Raw genomic sequence first — 19,138 nt, 5'->3', positions numbered from 1 at the left:
TCTCAGCTTCCACCCCAGCTCCCTAAATTCCTGTTTTAAATCCCCGTCCCTTCTCTTACCTATGTCGTTGGTGCCGATGTGTACCACGACTTGTGACTGTTCCCCCTCCCCCTTAAGGATCCTGAAAACACGATCCGAGACATCACAGACCCTGGCACCCGGGAGGCAACATACCATCCGTGAGTCTCTTTCGCTGCCACAGAACCTCCTATCTGTCCCTCTAACTGTCGAGTCCCCAATAACTATTGCTCTCCTGCTCTCCCCCCTTCCCTTCTGAGCCACAGGGACGGACTCAGTGCTGGCGATCCGGTCACCGCGGCTTACCACTGGTAGATCGTCCCCCGCAACAGTATCCAAAGCGGTATACTTGTTGCCGAGGCGAACGACCACAGGGGATCCCTGTACTGTCTGCTTCCTCCCAGCCCCTCTCACCGACACCCATCTATCTTCATTCTTCAGAGTAATTACATCCCTGAAGCTTCTATCTATGACCACCTCTGCCTCCCGAATGATCCGAAGTTCATCCAGCTCCAGATCCCTAACACGGTCTTCAAGGAGCTGGAATTGGATGCACTTCCTGCAGGTGTACTCAGCTGGGACACTTCTGGTGTCCCTCACATCAAACATCCCACAGGAGGAACATTGCACTGCTTGCACTGACATCCCTGCTGACTTCCCGAACTAAGAAACGAAAGAGAAAAAAAAAGCTTACCTGGTCTCACTCCGAGTCCTTTTTTTTAGGTTAGAGGAGCACGGAGGGTGGGAGACTCTAAACTGAGATTAAACCAAAACAAATTGAGATTAAACCCAAACAAACTGACATTAAATCCAAACAAACTGAGATTAAATCCAAACAACTGAGATTAAATCCAAACAATGGACAGAGTGGATAGTCAGAAGCTTTTTCCCAGGGTAGAAGAGTCAATTACTTGGGGGCACAGGTTTAAGGTGCGAGGGGCAAGGTTTAAAGGAGATGTACGAGGCAGATTTTTTACACAGAGGGTGGTGGGTGCCTGGAACTCGTTGCCAGGGGAGGTAGTGGAACCGGATGCGGTAGTGACTTTTAAGGGGCGTCTTGACAAGTACATGAATAGGATGGGAATAGAGGGATATGGTCCCTGGAAGGGGAGGGGGTTTTAGTTCAGTCGGACAGCATGGTCGGTGCAGGCTTGGAGGGCCGAAGGGCCTGTTCCTGTGCTGTAATTTTCTTTGTTCTTTGTTCAATTACAGAGTGATGTAACAGTCAGCTGACCAGCTGACTCACTCTAAATAAGGAACTATGTAGAATTGTGGGTAGCTTGGAGTGACCCAGAGTGAGACCCCAAGTTTGGAATAATGATGTTTCTTTATTAAACGCTTTCTTTGATTTATAATTTGGAGTAAGTTTTGTTGTATTTTCATCAGCTGCATTTTTGAAATGTTCCTTCTGGTTGTTTTTTCTGTCCATAGATATCGCATCAGATGCAGAGGCGGAGAATCTGATGGTTTCACACACAGAGGAGCTGAAGCAGTTAGTGCGAGAAAAGGAAAAGGAGTGTGGTGTGATTAGAAATCAAGGTAAATGCCTTGTGTAATTTGCCTTCTGTCGGTCTCCATCGATCATATTTGTTTAGCGCAAGGATTAATGATGGAAAAGTGGTTTGTTTAATACATTTACAGGATGTAGGTGCCACTGGCCAGGCTAGCATTTATTGTCCATCCCACGCTGCACTTCAGGAAGTGGCAGTGAGCTGTCTTCTTGAACAGGTGCTGTCCCTGAGGTGCAGGTATAACCATGGTGCGGTTAGAGAGGGAATTCCAGGATTTTGACAGTGAAGCAATGGTGATATATTTCCAAGTCAGGATGGTGAGTGGCTTGGAGGGGAACCTGCAGGTGGTGGTGTTCCCTGGTATCTTCTGCTCTTCTCCTTTTAGATGGTAGTAGTCGTAGGTTTGGAAGATGCTGTCTAAGGTGTTTTGATGAGTTCTTGCAGTGCATCTTGTAGATGCGCTACACTGCTGCTACTGTGTGTTGGTGGTGGAGGGATTGAACGTTTGTGGAAGGGGTAGCAATCAAACAGGCTGCTTTGTCCCGGATGGGGTCGAGCTTCTTGACTGTTTTGGAGCCACACTCATCCAGGCAAGTGGAGAGTATTCCATCACAAGCCTGACTTGTACCTTGAAGATGGTGGACAGGATTTGGGCACTCAGGAGGTGAGTTACTTGCCGCTTAGCCTTTGAACTGCTCTGGTAGCCGCAGTATTTATGTGGCTGGTTCAATTTAGTTTCTGGTCAATGGTAACCCCCAGGATGTTGATAGTGGGAGATTCAGCGATGGTAATGCCATTGAATGTCAAGAGGCGATGGTTAGATTCTCTCTAGATGGTCATTGACTGGCACTCATGTGGCACAAATGTTACTTTCCCTTTGTTAGCCCAAGTCTGGATATTGTCCAGGTCTTGTTGCATTTTGACATGAACTGCTTCAGTATCTAAAGAGTCGTGAATGGTGCTGAACATTATGCAGTCATCAGTTACTATCCCCACTTCTGAACTTATGATGGAGGGAAGGTCATTGATGAAGCAGCTGAAGATGCTTCATCACCTGCAGTGATGTCCTGGAACTGAGATGATTGACCTCCAACCAGCACAACCATCTTCCTTTATACCAGGTATGATTCCAACAGGTGGAGGGTTTTCCCTGATTCCCATTGACTCCAGTTTTGCCAGGGCTCCTGGATGCCTCACTTGGTCAAATGCTATGAGATGCCCAGAAGACCAGAGTCAGAGCAACACCAATGAGAGAGGGTTTACGACTGGAGGGAATGGATTAAACTAACATCATTGGAGGTGGTAAGGACAAGGCTGAGGCTTTCAAATTCATATCTGCTGAGAGCAAGGGGATGCTAGGAAACAGCATCGAGGTGGGGTCATGAGTGCTGAGTGTGGGCAAAACAATGTTGTGGGGGATGGGAGGTTTGAAGAAAATAATTTCCTGAAGAGAAGGCCGAATGGGGAAATTACCTGAGTTAAGTGTTTTCTGAGGAGATATAGAGGTGGGGAATGGATATTGTTGTGAGATGGTGGGAAGTGGTCTCAGTGACAAAAGGAGATGTGCTTTGAGCTTGACTCAAATCAATCAGGATGTTTGGTTAAGGATAAACCAGAGTAGATGGGGGGGTGGATTTTTTATTTGCATGGGATTGAAGATTGTGGCAGGATTCAGGGTAATGGCAGGGGGGGGGGGGCGGATTCTCCCATCCTGACGCGCACGTTTTGTGGCACGTCGGTATGGGAGAATCGCATGTCGGCCATTTCGCGGGATTCGCTCATGCGTTCCCGATGGATACGTACCTCCCACAGCCGGAGAACAGGCGCAGTTGGGATCGCACTGGAAACCGGCGGGGAGGTAAGTGATTTACATCTGTTTTAAATGTGATTATTGGGCCCGGCACGGAACTTGCCGAGCCCGATAGTACCTCCCATCCCGCCAGGGGTATTTCACTCCGCTGGGGTTTAGAGTAGCTCCCCACTTGCAACGCACTAGCAGGAGACCATGCTGGAGTGAAGGGGAAGCAATCGGGGCCCCCCCCCCCCCCAGGGGATTGGACAGCGGGTTGTTGCCCCCTGGGAATGGGTACCCTAGCAGTGCCAGACTGTGACCCTGGCACTGCCCTGGGGGCAAAGTTCCCATGCCCAGGGACACCTTGACACTGCCCACCAGACATCAGGCAGTACCAAGGGGGTGGGGCCATCAGGGGTCCCGCTGCCAGTCTGCATTGGGATTGGTCAGGGCTGGAGAGAGGCCAGTGATCGGGGCGGGCTGTTTGGGGAGGGGGGTGGTAGTTTGCAAGGGGTGGTTGCTTCCCGGGGTGTGGGGGAGGAGGTGTGGTGTGGTCACCGGGGCCTCTGCCAGGGTGGGGGGATGGGAGGATGCTGAATATGGGGACGCTCTGGGATGTGGGGGTGGGTTGGGGCTGTCCCGGGAATGCTTGAGGGGGGTGGGGGAGGGGGGGCAGCAGTGCGGGGGTCCCGGGCTGGCCAGCGATCGAACTGGCCAGCAAACGGGGAAACTGACAGACCAGGGCCACTGCATCTGCCGCAGAGTTCTGGAACTGTCGGACTGCAGCATGGGCGGCACGGAGCACAGTGGGGGCGGCACGGTAGCACAGTGGGGGCGGCACAGTAGCACAGTGGGGGCGGCACGGTAGCACAGTGGTTGGGCGGCACGGTAGCACAGTGGATGGGCGGCACGGTAGCACAGTGGGGGCGGCACGGTAGCACAGTGGGGGCGGCACGGTAGCACAGTGGATGGGCGGCACGGTAGCACAGTGGTTGGGCGGCACGGTAGCACAGTGGTTGGGCGGCACGGTAGCACAGTGATTGGGCAGCACGGTAGCACAGTGATTGGGCGGCACGGTAGCACAGTGGTTGGGCGGCACGGTAGCACAGTGATTGGGCAGCACGGTAGCACAGTGGTTGGGCGGCACGGTAGCACAGTGATTGGGCAGCACGGTAGCACAGTGATTGGGCGGCACGGTAGCACAGTGATTGGGCAGCACGGTAGCACAGTGATTGGGCAGCACGGTAGCACAGTGGTTGGGCGGCACGGTAGCACAGTGGTTGGGCGGCACGGTAGCACAGTGATTGGGCAGCACGGTAGCACAGTGATTGGGCGGCACGGTAGCACAGTGATTGGGCAGCACGGTAGCACAGTGATTGGGCGGCACGGTAGCACAGTGGTTGGGCGGCACGGTAGCACAGTGATTGGGCAGCACGGTAGCACAGTGATTGGGCGGCACGGTAGCACAGTGATTGGGCAGCACGGTAGCACAGTGGTTGGGCGGCACGGTAGCACAGTGGTTGGGCGGCACGGTAGCACAGTGATTGGGCGGCACGGTAGCACAGTGGGGGCGGCACGGTAGCACAGTGGTTGGGCGGCACGGTAGCACAGTGATTGGGCGGCACGGTAGCACAGTGATTGGGCGGCACGGTAGCACAGTGATTGGGCGGCACGGTAGCACAGTGGTTGGGCGGCACGGTAGCACAGTGGTTGGGCGGCACGGTAGCACAGTGGTTGGGCGGCACGGTAGCACAGTGATTGGGCGGCACGGTAGCACAGTGATTGGGCGGCACGGTAGCACAGTGATTGGGCAGCACGGTAGCACAGTGGGGGCGGCACGGTAGCACAGTGATTGGGCAGCACGGTAGCACAGTGATTGGGCGGCACGGTAGCACAGTGGGGGCGGCACGGTAGCACAGTGGGGGCGGCACGGTAGCACAGTGGTTGGGCGGCACGGTAGCACAGTGGTTGGGCGGCACGGTAGCACAGTGATTGGGCGGCACGGTAGCACAGTGATTGGGCGGCACGGTAGCACAGTGGGGGCGGCACGGTAGCACAGTGGTTGGGCGGCACGGTAGCACAGTGGTTGGGCGGCACGGTAGCACAGTGATTGGGCGGCACGGTAGCACAGTGATTGGGCGGCACGGTAGCACAGTGGGGGCGGCACGGTAGCACAGTGATTGGGCGGCACGGTAGCACAGTGATTGGGCGGCACGGTAGCACAGTGGTTGGGCGGCACGGTAGCACAGTGGTTGGGCAGCACGGTAGCACAGTGGGGACGGCACGGTAGCACAGTGGGGGCGGCACGGTAGCACAGTGGGGGCGGCACGGTAGCACAGTGGGGGCGGCACGGTAGCACAGTGGTTGGGCGGCACGGTAGCACAGTGGGGGCGGCACGGTAGCACAGTGGGGGCGGCACGGTAGCACAGTGGGGGCGGCACGGTAGCACAGTGATTGGGCGGCACGGTAGCACAGTGGTTGGGCGGCACGGTAGCACAGTGGTTGGGCAGCACGGTAGCACAGTGGGGGCGGCACGGTAGCACAGTGGGGGCGGCACGGTAGCACAGTGGTTGGGCGGCACGGTAGCACAGTGGGGGGCAGCACGGTAGCACAGTGGGGGCGGCACGGTAGCACAGTGGGGGGGGCACGGTAGCACAGTGGTTGGGCGGCACGGTAGCACAGTGGTTGGGCGGCACGGTAGCACAGTGGTTGGGCGGCACGGTAGCACAGTGGTTGGGCAGCACGGTAGCACAGTGGGGGCGGCACGGTAGCACAGTGGGGGGGGCACGGTAGCACAGTGGTTGGGCGGCACGGTAGCACAGTGGTTGGGCGGCACGGTAGCACAGTGGTTGGGCGGCACGGTAGCACAGTGGTTGGGCAGCACGGTAGCACAGTGGGGGCGGCACGGTAGCACAGTGGGGGCGGCACGGTAGCACAGTGGGGGGGGCACGGTAGCACAGTGGTTGGGCGGCACGGTAGCACAGTGGTTGGGCGGCACGGTAGCACAGTGGTTGGGCAGCACGGTAGCACAGTGGTTGGGCGGCACGGTAGCACAGTGGTTGGGCAGCACGGTAGCACAGTGGTTGGGCGGCACGGTAGCACAGTGGTTGGGCGGCACGGTAGCACAGTGGGGAGCGGCACGGTAGCACAGTGGTTGGGCGGCACGGTAGCACAGTGGGGGCGGCACGGTAGCACAGTGGGGGCGGCACGGTAGCACAGTGGGGGCGGCACGGTAGCACAGTGATTGGGCGGCACGGTAGCACAGTGGTTGGGCGGCACGGTAGCACAGTGGTTGGGCAGCACGGTAGCACAGTGGGGGCGGCACGGTAGCACAGTGGTTGGGCGGCACGGTAGCACAGTGGGGGGCAGCACGGTAGCACAGTGGGGGCGGCACGGTAGCACAGTGGGGGGGGCACGGTAGCACAGTGGTTGGGCGGCACGGTAGCACAGTGGTTGGGCGGCACGGTAGCACAGTGGTTGGGCGGCACGGTAGCACAGTGGTTGGGCAGCACGGTAGCACAGTGGGGGCAGCACGGTAGCACAGTGGTTGGGCGGCACGGTAGCACAGTGGGGGCGGCACGGTAGCACAGTGGTTGGGCGGCACGGTAGCACAGTGGGGGGCAGCACGGTAGCACAGTGGGGGCGGCACGGTAGCACAGTGGGGGGGGCACGGTAGCACAGTGGTTGGGCGGCACGGTAGCACAGTGGTTGGGCGGCACGGTAGCACAGTGGTTGGGCGGCACGGTAGCACAGTGGTTGGGCAGCACGGTAGCACAGTGGGGGCAGCACGGTAGCACGGTAGCACAGTGGTTGGGCGGCACGGTAGCACAGTGGTTGGGCGGCACGGTAGCACAGTGGGGGCGGCACGGTAGCACAGTGGTTGGGCGGCACGGTAGCACAGTGGTTGGGCGGCACGGTAGCACAGTGGGGGCGGCACGGTAGCACAGTGGTTGGGCGGCACGGTAGCACAGTGGGGGCGGCACGGTAGCACAGTGGTTGGGCGGCACGGTAGCACAGTGGGGGCGGCACGGTAGCACAGTGGGGACGGCACGGTAGCACAGTGGGGGCGGCACGGTAGCACAGTGGGGGCGGCACGGTAGCACAGTGGGGGCGGCACGGTAGCACAGTGGGGGCGGCACGGTAGCACAGTGGGGAGCGGCACGGTTGCACAGTGGGGGGGGCACGGTAGCACAGTGGTTGGGCGGCACGGTAGCACAGTGGGGGCGGCACGGTAGCACAGTGATTGGGCGGCACGGTAGCACAGTGGGGAGCGGCACGGTAGCACAGTGGGGGCGGCACGGTAGCACAGTGGGGGCGGCACGGTAGCACAGTGGGGGCGGCACGGTAGCACAGTGGTTGGGCGGCACGGTAGCACAGTGGGGGCGGCACGGTAGCACAGTGGGGGCGGCACGGTAGCACAGTGGGGAGAGGCACGGTAGCACAGTGGGGGCGGCACGGTAGCACAGTGGTTGGGCGGCACGGTATCACAGTGATTGGGCGGCACGGTAGCACAGTGGGGGCGGCACGGTAGCACAGTGGGGGCGGCACGGTAGCACAGTGGGGGCGGCACGGTAGCACAGTGATTGGGCGGCACGGTAGCACAGTGGGGAGCGGCACGGTAGCACAGTGGGGAGAGGCACGGTAGCACAGTGGGGGCGGCACGGTAGCACAGTGGTTGGGCGGCACGGTATCACAGTGATTGGGCGGCACGGTAGCACAGTGGGGAGCGGCACGGTAGCACAGTGGGGGCGGCACGGTAGCACAGTGGGGAGCGGCACGGTAGCACAGTGGGGGCGGCACGGTAGCACAGTGGGGGCGGCACGGTAGCACAGTGGTTGGGCGGCACGGTAGCACAGTGGGGGCGGCACGGTAGCACAGTGGGGGCGGCACGGTAGCACAGTGGTTCGGCGGCACGGTAGCACAGTGGGGGCGGCACGGTAGCACAGTGGGGGCGGCACGGTAGCACAGTGGGGGCGGCACGGTAGCACAGTGGTTGGGCGGCACGGTAGCACAGTGGGGGCGGCACGGTAGCACAGTGGGGGCAGCACGGTAGCACAGTGGGGGCAGCACGGTAGCACAGTGGGGGCACGGTAGCACAGTGGGGAGCGGCACGGTAGCACAGTGGGGGCGGCACGGTAGCACAGTGGGGGCAGCACGGTAGCACAGTGGTTGGGCGGCACGGTAGCACAGTGGGGAGCGGCACGGTAGCACAGTGGGGGCGGCACGGTAGCACAGTGGGGGCGGCACGGTAGCACAGTGGTTGGGCGGCACGGTAGCACAGTGGTTGGGCGGCACGGTAGCACAGTGGGGGCGGCACGGTAGCACAGTGGGGGCAGCACGGTAGCACAGTGGTTGGGCGGCACGGTAGCACAGTGGGGAGCGGCACGGTAGCACAGTGGTGGGGCGGCACGGTAGCACAGTGGTTGGGCGGCACGGTAGCACAGTGGGGGCGGCACGGTAGCACAGTGGGGAGCGGCACGGTAGCACAGTGGGGAGCGGCACGGTAGCACAGTGGTGGGGCGGCACGGTAGCACAGTGGGGGCGGCACGGTAGCACAGTGGGGACGGCACGGTAGCACAGTGGGGGCGGCACGGTAGCACAGTGGGGGCGGCACGGTAGCACAGTGGTTGGGCGGCACGGTAGCACAGTGGGGGCGGCACGGTAGCACAGTGGGGACGGCACGGTAGCACAGTGGGGGCGGCACGGTAGCACAGTGGGGGCGGCACGGTAGCACAGTGGGGGCAGCACGGTAGCACAGTGGGGAGCGGCACGGTTGCACAGTGGGGGGGGCACGGTAGCACAGTGGTTGGGCGGCACGGTAGCACAGTGGGGAGCGGCACGGTTGCACAGTGGGGGGGGCACGGTAGCACAGTGGTTGGGCGGCACGGTAGCACAGTGGGGGCGGCACGGTAGCACAGTGGGGAGCGGCACGGTAGCACAGTGGGGGCGGCACGGTAGCACAGTGGGGGCGGCACGGTAGCACAGTGGGGGCGGCACGGTAGCACAGTGATTGGGCGGCACGGTAGCACAGTGGGGAGCGGCACGGTAGCACAGTGGGGGCGGCACGGTAGCACAGTGGGGGCGGCACGGTAGCACAGTGGTTGGGCGGCACGGTAGCACAGTGGTTGGGCGGCACGGTAGCACAGTGGGGGCGGCACGGTAGCACAGTGATTGGGCGGCACGGTAGCACAGTGGGGAGAGGCACGGTAGCACAGTGGGGGCGGCACGGTAGCACAGTGGTTGGGCGGCACGGTATCACAGTGATTGGGCGGCACGGTAGCACAGTGGGGAGCGGCACGTTAGCACAGTGGGGGCGGCACGGTAGCACAGTGGGGAGCGGCACGGTAGCACAGTGGGGGCGGCACGGTAGCACAGTGGGGGCGGCACGGTAGCACAGTGGGGGCGGCACGGTAGCACAGTGGGGGCGGCACGGTAGCACAGTGGTTGGGCGGCACGGTAGCACAGTGGGGGCGGCACGGTAGCACAGTGGGGGCGGCACGGTAGCACAGTGGTTCGGCGGCACGGTAGCACAGTGGGGGCGGCACGGTAGCACAGTGGGGGCGGCACGGTAGCACAGTGGGGGCGGCACGGTAGCACAGTGGGGGCAGCACGGTAGCACAGTGGTTGGGCGGCACGGTAGCACAGTGGGGAGCGGCACGGTAGCACAGTGGGGGCGGCACGGTAGCACAGTGGGGGCGGCACGGTAGCACAGTGGTTGGGCGGCACGGTAGCACAGTGGGGGCGGCACGGTAGCACAGTGGGGGCGGCACGGTAGCACAGTGGTTGGGCGGCACGGTAGCACAGTGGTTGGGCGGCACGGTAGCACAGTGGGGGCGGTACGGTAGCACAGTGGTTGGGCGGCACGGTAGCACAGTGGGGGCGGCACGGTAGCACAGTGGGGGCGGCACGGTAGCACAGTGGGGGCGGCACGGTAGCACAGTGGTTGGGCGGCACGGTAGCACAGTGGGGGCGGCACGGTAGCACAGTGGTTGGGCGGCACGGTAGCACAGTGGGGGCGGCACGGTAGCACAGTGGGGGCGGCACGGTAGCACAGTGGGGGCGGCACGGTAGCACAGTGGTTGGGCAGCACGGTAGCACAGTGGGGGCGGCACGGTAGCACAGTGGTTGGGCAGCACGGTTGCACAGTGGGGGCGGCACGGTAGCACAGTGGGGGCGGCACGGTAGCACAGTGGGGAGCGGCACGGTAGCACAGTGGGGGCGGCACGGTAGCACAGTGGGGGCGGCACGGTAGCACAGTGGGGGCGGCACGGTAGCACAGTGGGGGCGGCACGGTAGCACAGTGAGGGCAGCACGGTAGCACAGTGGTTGGGCAGCACGGTAGCACAGTGGGGAGCGGCACGGTAGCACAGTGGGGGCGGCACGGTAGCACAGTGGGGAGCGGCACGGTAGCACAGTGGGGGCGGCACGGTAGCACAGTGGGGGCGGCACGGTAGCACAGTGGGGAGCGGCACGGTAGCACAGTGGGGGCGGCACGGTAGCACAGTGGGGAGCGACACGGTAGCACAGTGGGGAGCGGCACGGTAGCACAGTGGGGAGCGGCACGGTAGCACAGTGGGGAGCGGCACGGTAGCACAGTGGGGAGCGGCACGGTAGCACAGTGGGGACGGCACGGTAGCACAGTGGGGAGCGGCACGGTAGCACAGTGGGGACGGCACGGTAGCACAGTGGGGGCGGCACGGTAGCACAGTGGGGGCGGCACGGTAGCACAGTGGTTGGGCGGCACGGTAGCACAGTGGGGGCAGCACGGTAGCACAGTGGGGGCGGCACGGTAGCACAGTGGGGGCGGCACGGTAGCACAGTGGGGGGGGCACGGTAGCACAGTGGTTGGGCGGCACGGTAGCACAGTGGGGGCGGCACGGTAGCACAGTGGTTGGGCGGCACGGTAGCACAGTGGGGGCGGCACGGTAGCACAGTGGGGGCGGCACGGTAGCACAGTGGGGAGCGGCACGGTAGCACAGTGGGGACGGCACGGTAGCACAGTGGGGGCGGCACGGTAGCACAGTGGGGAGCGGCACGGTAGCACAGTGGGGACGGCACGGTAGCACAGTGGGGGCGGCACGGTAGCACAGTGGGGGCGGCACGGTAGCACAGTGGTTGGGCGGCACGGTAGCACAGTGGGGGCAGCACGGTAGCACAGTGGGGGCGGCACGGTAGCACAGTGGGGGCGGCACGGTAGCACAGTGGGGGGGGCACGGTAGCACAGTGGTTGGGCGGCACGGTAGCACAGTGGGGGCGGCACGGTAGCACAGTGGTTGGGCGGCACGGTAGCACAGTGGGGGCGGCACGGTAGCACAGTGGGGGCGGCACGGTAGCACAGTGGGGGCGGCACGGTAGCACAGTGGTTGGGCGGCACGGTAGCACAGTGGTTGGGCGGCACGGTAGCACAGTGGGGGCGGCACGGTAGCACAGTGGGGGCGGCACGGTAGCACAGTGGGGGCGGCACGGTAGCACAGTGGGGGCGGCACGGTAGCACAGTGGGGGCGGCACGGTAGCACAGTGGGGAGAGGCACGGTAGCACAGTGGGGGGGGCACGGTAGCACAGTGGGGGCGGCACGGTAGCACAGTGGGGGCGGCACGGTAGCACAGTGGGGGCGGCACGGTAGCACAGTGGTTGGGCGGCACGGTAGCACAGTGGGGGCGGCACGGTAGCACAGTGGGGGCGGCACGGTAGCACAGTGGTTGGGCGGCACGGTAGCACAGTGGGGAGCGGCACGGTAGCACAGTGGGGGCGGCACGGTAGCACAGTGGTTGGGCGGCACGGTAGCACAGTGGTTGGGCGGCACGGTAGCACAGTGGTTGGGCGGCACGGTAGCACAGTGGGGGCAGCACGGTAGCACAGTGGGGGCGGCACGGTAGCACAGTGGGGGGGGCACGGTAGCACAGTGGGGGCGGCACGGTAGCACAGTGGGGGCGGCACGGTAGCACAGTGGGGGCAGCACGGTAGCACAGTGGGGGCGGCACGGTAGCACAGTGGTTGGGCGGCACGGTAGCACAGTGGGGGCGGCACGGTAGCACAGTGGGGGCAGCACGGTAGCACAGTGGGGGCGGCACGGTAGCACAGTGGTTGGGCGGCACGGTAGCACAGTGGGGGCGGCACGGTAGCACAGTGGTTGGGCGGCACGGTAGCACAGTGGGGAGCGGCACGGTAGCACAGTGGGGGCGGCACGGTAGCACAGTGGGGGCGGCACGGTAGCACAGTGGTTGGGCGGCACGGTAGCACAGTGGGGGCGGCACGGTAGCACAGTGGGGGCAGCACGGTAGCACAGTGGGGGCGGCACGGTAGCACAGTGGTTGGGCGGCACGGTAGCACAGTGGGGGCGGCACGGTAGCACAGTGGGGGCAGCACGGTAGCACAGTGGTTGGGCGGCACGGTAGCACAGTGGTTGGGCGGCACGGTAGCACAGTGGGGGCGGCACGGTAGCACAGTGGGGGCGGCACGGTAGCACAGTGGGGGCGGCACGGTAGCACAGTGGGGGCGGCACGGTTGCACAGTGGGGAGCGGCACGGTAGCACAGTGGGGAGCGGCACGGTAGCACAGTGGTTGGGCGGCACGGTAGCACAGTGGGGGGGGCACGGTAGCACAGTGGTTGGGCGGCACGGTAGCACAGTGGGGAGCGGCACGGTAGCACAGTGGGGGCGGCACGGTAGCACAGTGGGGGCGGCACGGTAGCACAGTGGGGGCGGCACGGTAGCACAGTGGGGAGCGGCACGGTAGCACAGTGGTTGGGCGGCACGGTAGCACAGTGGGGAGCGGCACGGTAGCACAGTGGGGGCGGCACGGTAGCACAGTGGGGAGCGGCACGGTAGCACAGTGGTTGGGCGGCACGGTAGCACAGTGGGGAGCGGCACGGTAGCACAGTGGGGAGCGGCACGGTAGCACAGTGGTTGGGCGGCACGGTAGCACAGTGGTTGGGCGGCACGGTAGCACAGTGGGGGCGGCACGGTAGCACAGTGGGGAGCGGCACGGTAGCACAGTGGGGAGCGGCACGGTAGCACAGTGGGGAGCGGCACGGTAGCACAGTGGGGGCGGCACGGTAGCACAGTGGGGGCGGCACGGTAGCACAGTGGGGGCGGCACGGTAGCACAGTGGGGAGCGGCACGGTAGCACAGTGGGGGCGGCACGGTAGCACAGTGGTTGGGCGGCACGGTAGCACAGTGGTTGGGCGGCACGGTAGCACAGTGGTTGGGCGGCACGGTAGCACAGTGGGGGCGGCACGGTAGCACAGTGGGGGCGGCACGGTAGCACAGTGGGGGCGGCACGGTAGCACAGTGGGGGCGGCACGGTAGCACAGTGGGGGGGGCACGGTAGCACAGTGGGGGCGGCACGGTAGCACAGTGGGGGCGGCACGGTAGCACAGTGGGGGCGGCACGGTAGCACAGTGGGGGCGGCACGGTAGCACAGTGGGGGCGGCACGGTAGCACAGTGGTTGGGCGGCACGGTAGCACAGTGGTTGGGCGGCACGGTAGCACAGTGGGGGCGGCACGGTAGCACAGTGGGGGCGGCACGGTAGCACAGTGGGGGCGGCACGGTAGCACAGTGGGGGGGGCACGGTAGCACAGTGGGGGGGGCACGGTAGCACAGTGGGGAGCGGCACGGTAGCACAGTGGGGGGGGCACGGTAGCACAGTGGTTGGGCGGCACGGTAGCACAGTGGTTGGGCGGCACGGTAGCACAGTGGTTGGGCGGCACGGTAGCACAGTGGGGGCGGCACGGTAGCACAGTGGGGGCGGCACGGTAGCACAGTGGGGGGGGCACGGTAGCACAGTGGTTGGGCGGCACGGTAGCACAGTGGGGGCGGCACGGTAGCACAGTGGGGAGCGGCACGGTAGCACAGTGGGGGCGGCACGGTAGCACAGTGGGGGCGGCACGGTAGCACAGTGGGGAGAGGCACGGTAGCACAGTGGGGAGCGGCACGGTAGCACAGTGGGGGCGGCACGGTAGCACAGTGGGGGCGGCACGGTAGCACAGTGGGGGCGGCACGGTAGCACAGTGGGGAGCGGCACGGTAGCACAGTGGGGGCGGCACGGTAGCACAGTGGGGAGAGGCACGGTAGCACAGTGGGGAGCGGCACGGTAGCACAGTGGGGAGCGGCACGGTAGCACAGTGGTTGGGCGGCACGGTAGCACAGTGGTTGGGCGGCACGGTAGCACAGTGGGGGCGGCACGGTAGCACAGTGGTTGGGCGGCACGGTAGCACAGTGGGGGCGGCACGGTAGCACAGTGGTTGGGCGGCACGGTAGCACAGTGGGGGCGGCACGGTAGCACAGTGGTTGGGCAGCACGGTAGCACAGTGGTTGGGCAGCACGGTAGCACAGTGGGGAGCGGCACGGTAGCACAGTGGGGAGCGGCACGGTAGCACAGTGGGGGCGGCACGGTAGCACAGTGGTTGGGCGGCACGGTAGCACAGTGGGGGCGGCACGGTAGCACAGTGGGGGCGGCACGGTAGCACAGTGGTTGGGCGGCACGGTAGCACAGTGGGGGCGGCACGGTAGCACAGTGGGGGCGGCACGGTAGCACAGTGGGGGCGGCACGGTAGCACAGTGGGGGCGGCACAGTAGCACAGTGGGGGCGGCACGGTAGCACAGTGGTTGGGCGGCACGGTAGCACAGTGGATGGGCGGCACGGTAGCACAGTGGGGGCGGCACAGTAGCACAGTGGGGGCGGCACGGTAGCACAGTGGATGGGCGGCACGGTAGCACAGTGGTTGGGCGGCACGGTAGCACAGTGGTTGGGCGGCACGGTAGCACAGTGATTGGGCAGCACGGTAGCACAGTGATTGGGCGGCACGGTAGCACAGTGATTGGGCAGCACGGTAGCACAGTGATTGGGCGGCACGGTAGCACAGTGGTTGGGCGGCACGGTAGCACAGTGATTGGGCAGCACGGTAGCACAGTGATTGGGCGGCACGGTAGCACAGTGATTGGGCAGCACGGTAGCACAGTGATTGGGCAGCACGGTAGCACAGTGGTTGGGCGGCACGGTAGCACAGTGGTTGGGCGGCACGGTAGCACAGTGATTGGGCAGCACGGTAGCACAGTGATTGGGCGGCACGGTAGCACAGTGATTGGGCAGCACGGTAGCACAGTGATTGGGCGGCACGGTAGCACAGTGGTTGGGCGGCACGGTAGCACAGTGATTGGGCAGCACGGTAGCACAGTGATTGGGCGGCACGGTAGCACAGTGATTGGGCAGCACGGTAGCACAGTGGTTGGGCGGCACGGTAGCACAGTGGTTGGGCGGCACGGTAGCACAGTGATTGGGCGGCACGGTAGCACAGTGGGGGCGGCACGGTAGCACAGTGGTTGGGCGGCACGGTAGCACAGTGATTGGGCGGCACGGTAGCACAGTGATTGGGCGGCACGGTAGCACAGTGATTGGGCGGCACGGTAGCACAGTGGTTGGGCGGCACGGTAGCACAGTGATTGGGCAGCACGGTAGCACAGTGGTTGGGCGGCACGGTAGCACAGTGATTGGGCGGCACGGTAGCACAGTGATTGGGCGGCACGGTAGCACAGTGATTGGGCAGCACGGTAGCACAGTGGGGGCGGCACGGTAGCACAGTGATTGGGCAGCACGGTAGCACAGTGATTGGGCGGCACGGTAGCACAGTGGGGGCGGCACGGTAGCACAGTGGTTGGGCGGCACGGTAGCACAGTGGTTGGGCGGCACGGTAGCACAGTGATTGGGCGGCACGGTAGCACAGTGATTGGGCGGCACGGTAGCACAGTGGGGGCGGCACGGTAGCACAGTGGTTGGGCGGCACGGTAGCACAGTGGTTGGGCGGCACGGTAGCACAGTGATTGGGCGGCACGGTAGCACAGTGATTGGGCGGCACGGTAGCACAGTGGGGGCGGCACGGTAGCACAGTGATTGGGCGGCACGGTAGCACAGTGATTGGGCGGCACGGTAGCACAGTGGTTGGGCGGCACGGTAGCACAGTGGTTGGGCAGCACGGTAGCACAGTGGGGACGGCACGGTAGCACAGTGGGGGCGGCACGGTAGCACAGTGGGGGCGGCACGGTAGCACAGTGGGGGCGGCACGGTAGCACAGTGGTTGGGCGGCACGGTAGCACAGTGGGGGCGGCACGGTAGCACAGTGGGGGCGGCACGGTAGCACAGTGGGGGCGGCACGGTAGCACAGTGATTGGGCGGCACGGTAGCACAGTGGTTGGGCGGCACGGTAGCACAGTGGTTGGGCAGCACGGTAGCACAGTGGGGGCGGCACGGTAGCACAGTGGGGGCGGCACGGTAGCACAGTGGTTGGGCGGCACGGTAGCACAGTGGGGGGCAGCACGGTAGCACAGTGGGGGCGGCACGGTAGCACAGTGGGGGGGGCACGGTAGCACAGTGGTTGGGCGGCACGGTAGCACAGTGGTTGGGCGGCACGGTAGCACAGTGGTTGGGCGGCACGGTAGCACAGTGGTTGGGCAGCACGGTAGCACAGTGGGGGCGGCACGGTAGCACAGTGGGGGGGGCACGGTAGCACAGTGGTTGGGCGGCACGGTAGCACAGTGGTTGGGCGGCACGGTAGCACAGTGGTTGGGCGGCACGGTAGCACAGTGGTTGGGCAGCACGGTAGCACAGTGGGGGCGGCACGGTAGCACAGTGGGGGCGGCACGGTAGCACAGTGGGGGGGGCACGGTAGCACAGTGGTTGGGCGGCACGGTAGCACAGTGGTTGGGCGGCACGGTAGCACAGTGGTTGGGCAGCACGGTAGCACAGTGGTTGGGCGGCACGGTAGCACAGTGGTTGGGCAGCACGGTAGCACAGTGGTTGGGCGGCACGGTAGCACAGTGGTTGGGCGGCACGGTAGCACAGTGGGGAGCGGCACGGTAGCACAGTGGTTGGGCGGCACGGTAGCACAGTGGGGGCGGCACGGTAGCACAGTGGGGGCGGCACGGTAGCACAGTGGGGGCGGCACGGTAGCACAGTGATTGGGCGGCACGGTAGCACAGTGGTTGGGCGGCACGGTAGCACAGTGGTTGGGCAGCACGGTAGCACAGTGGGGGCGGCACGGTAGCACAGTGGTTGGGCGGCACGGTAGCACAGTGGGGGCGGCACGGTAGCACAGTGGTTGGGCGGCACGGTAGCACAGTGGTTGGGCGGCACGGTAGCACAGTGGGGGCGGCACGGTAGCACAGTGGTTGGGCGGCACGGTAGCACAGTGGTTGGGCGGCACGGTAGCACAGTGGGGGCGGCACGGTAGCACAGTGGTTGGGCGGCACGGTAGCACAGTGGTTGGGCGGCACGGTAGCACAGTGGGGGCGGCACGGTAGCACAGTGGTTGGGCGGCACGGTAGCACAGTGGGGGCGGCACGGTAGCACAGTGGTTGGGCGGCACGGTAGCACAGTGGGGGCGGCACGGTAGCACAGTGGGGACGGCACGGTAGCACAGTGGGGGCGGCACGGTAGCACAGTGGGGGCGGCACGGTAGCACAGTGGTTGGGCGGCACGGTAGCACAGTGGTTGGGCAGCACGGTAGCACAGTGGTTGGGCGGCACGGTAGCACAGTGGTTGGGCGGCACGGTAGCACAGTGGGGAGCGGCACGGTAGCACAGTGGTTGGGCGGCACGGTAGCACAGTGGGGGCGGCACGGTAGCACAGTGTGGGCGGCACGGTAGCACAGTGGGGGCGGCACGGTAGCACAGTGATTGGGCGGCACGGTAGCACAGTGGTTGGGCGGCACGGTAGCACAGTGGTTGGGCAGCACGGTAGCACAGTGGGGGCGGCACGGTAGCACAGTGGTTGGGCGGCACGGTAGCACAGTGGGGGGCAGCACGGTAGCACAGTGGGGGCGGCACGGTAGCACAGTGGGGGGGGCACGGTAGCACAGTGGTTGGGCGGCACGGTAGCACAGTGGTTGGGCGGCACGGTAGCACAGTGGTTGGGCGGCACGGTAGCACAGTGGTTGGGCAGCACGGTAGCACAGTGGGGGCAGCACGGTAGCACAGTGGTTGGGCGGCACGGTAGCACAGTGGGGGCGGCACGGTAGCACAGTGGTTGGGCGGCACGGTAGCACAGTGGGGGGCAGCACGGTAGCACAGTGGGGGCGGCACGGTAGCACAGTGGGGGGGGCACGGTAGCACAGTGGTTGGGCGGCACGGTAGCACAGTGGTTGGGCGGCACGGTAGCACAGTGGTTGGGCGGCACGGTAGCACAGTGGTTGGGCAGCACGGTAGCACAGTGGGGGCAGCACGGTAGCACGGTAGCACAGTGGTTGGGCGGCACGGTAGCACAGTGATTGGGCGGCACGGTAGCACAGTGGGGGCAGCACGGTAGCACAGTGGGGGCGGCACGGTAGCACAGTGGTTGGGCGGCACGGTAGCACAGTGGGGGCGGCACGGTAGCACAGTGGGGGCGGCACGGTAGCACAGTGGTTGGGCGGCACGGTAGCACAGTGGTTGGGCGGCACGGTAGCACAGTGGGGGCGGCACGGTAGCACAGTGGTTGGGCGGCACGGTAGCACAGTGGTTGGGCGGCACGGTAGCACAGTGGGGGCGGCACGGTAGCACAGTGGTTGGGCGGCACGGTAGCACAGTGGTTGGGCGGCACGGTAGCACAGTGGGGGCGGCACGGTAGCACAGTGGTTGGGCGGCACGGTAGCACAGTGGGGGCGGCACGGTAGCACAGTGGTTGGGCGGCACGGTAGCACAGTGGGGGCGGCACGGTAGCACAGTGGGGACGGCACGGTAGCACAGTGGGGGCGGCACGGTAGCACAGTGGGGGCGGCACGGTAGCACAGTGGGGGCAGCACGGTAGCACAGTGGGGGCGGCACGGTAGCACAGTGGGGAGCGGC

The 19,138-nt window shown here is 64.7% G+C and overlaps 1 protein-coding gene across 1 annotated transcript in view; it reads left to right on the top strand.

Moving 5' to 3' along the window:
• Positions 1 to 19,138, top strand: part of LOC144486703 (F-actin-monooxygenase MICAL3-like) — a gene marked incomplete at its 5' end in the record, with an annotated part of 256,125 nt that overhangs the window by 78,564 nt on the left and 158,423 nt on the right. Inside the window, one exon of the mRNA XM_078204702.1 lies at positions 1,450 to 1,557. Coding sequence (XP_078060828.1) covers positions 1,450 to 1,557 — 108 coding nt within the window. The remainder of the gene's footprint in view (positions 1 to 1,449; positions 1,558 to 19,138) is intronic.

Source organism: Mustelus asterias, unplaced genomic scaffold (genome assembly GCF_964213995.1).
Source record: "Mustelus asterias unplaced genomic scaffold, sMusAst1.hap1.1 HAP1_SCAFFOLD_431, whole genome shotgun sequence".
NCBI lineage: Eukaryota > Metazoa > Chordata > Chondrichthyes > Carcharhiniformes > Triakidae > Mustelus > Mustelus asterias.
The sequence above is the reverse complement of the archived record's forward strand: the minus strand, read 5'-3'. Positions and strand labels throughout refer to the sequence as shown.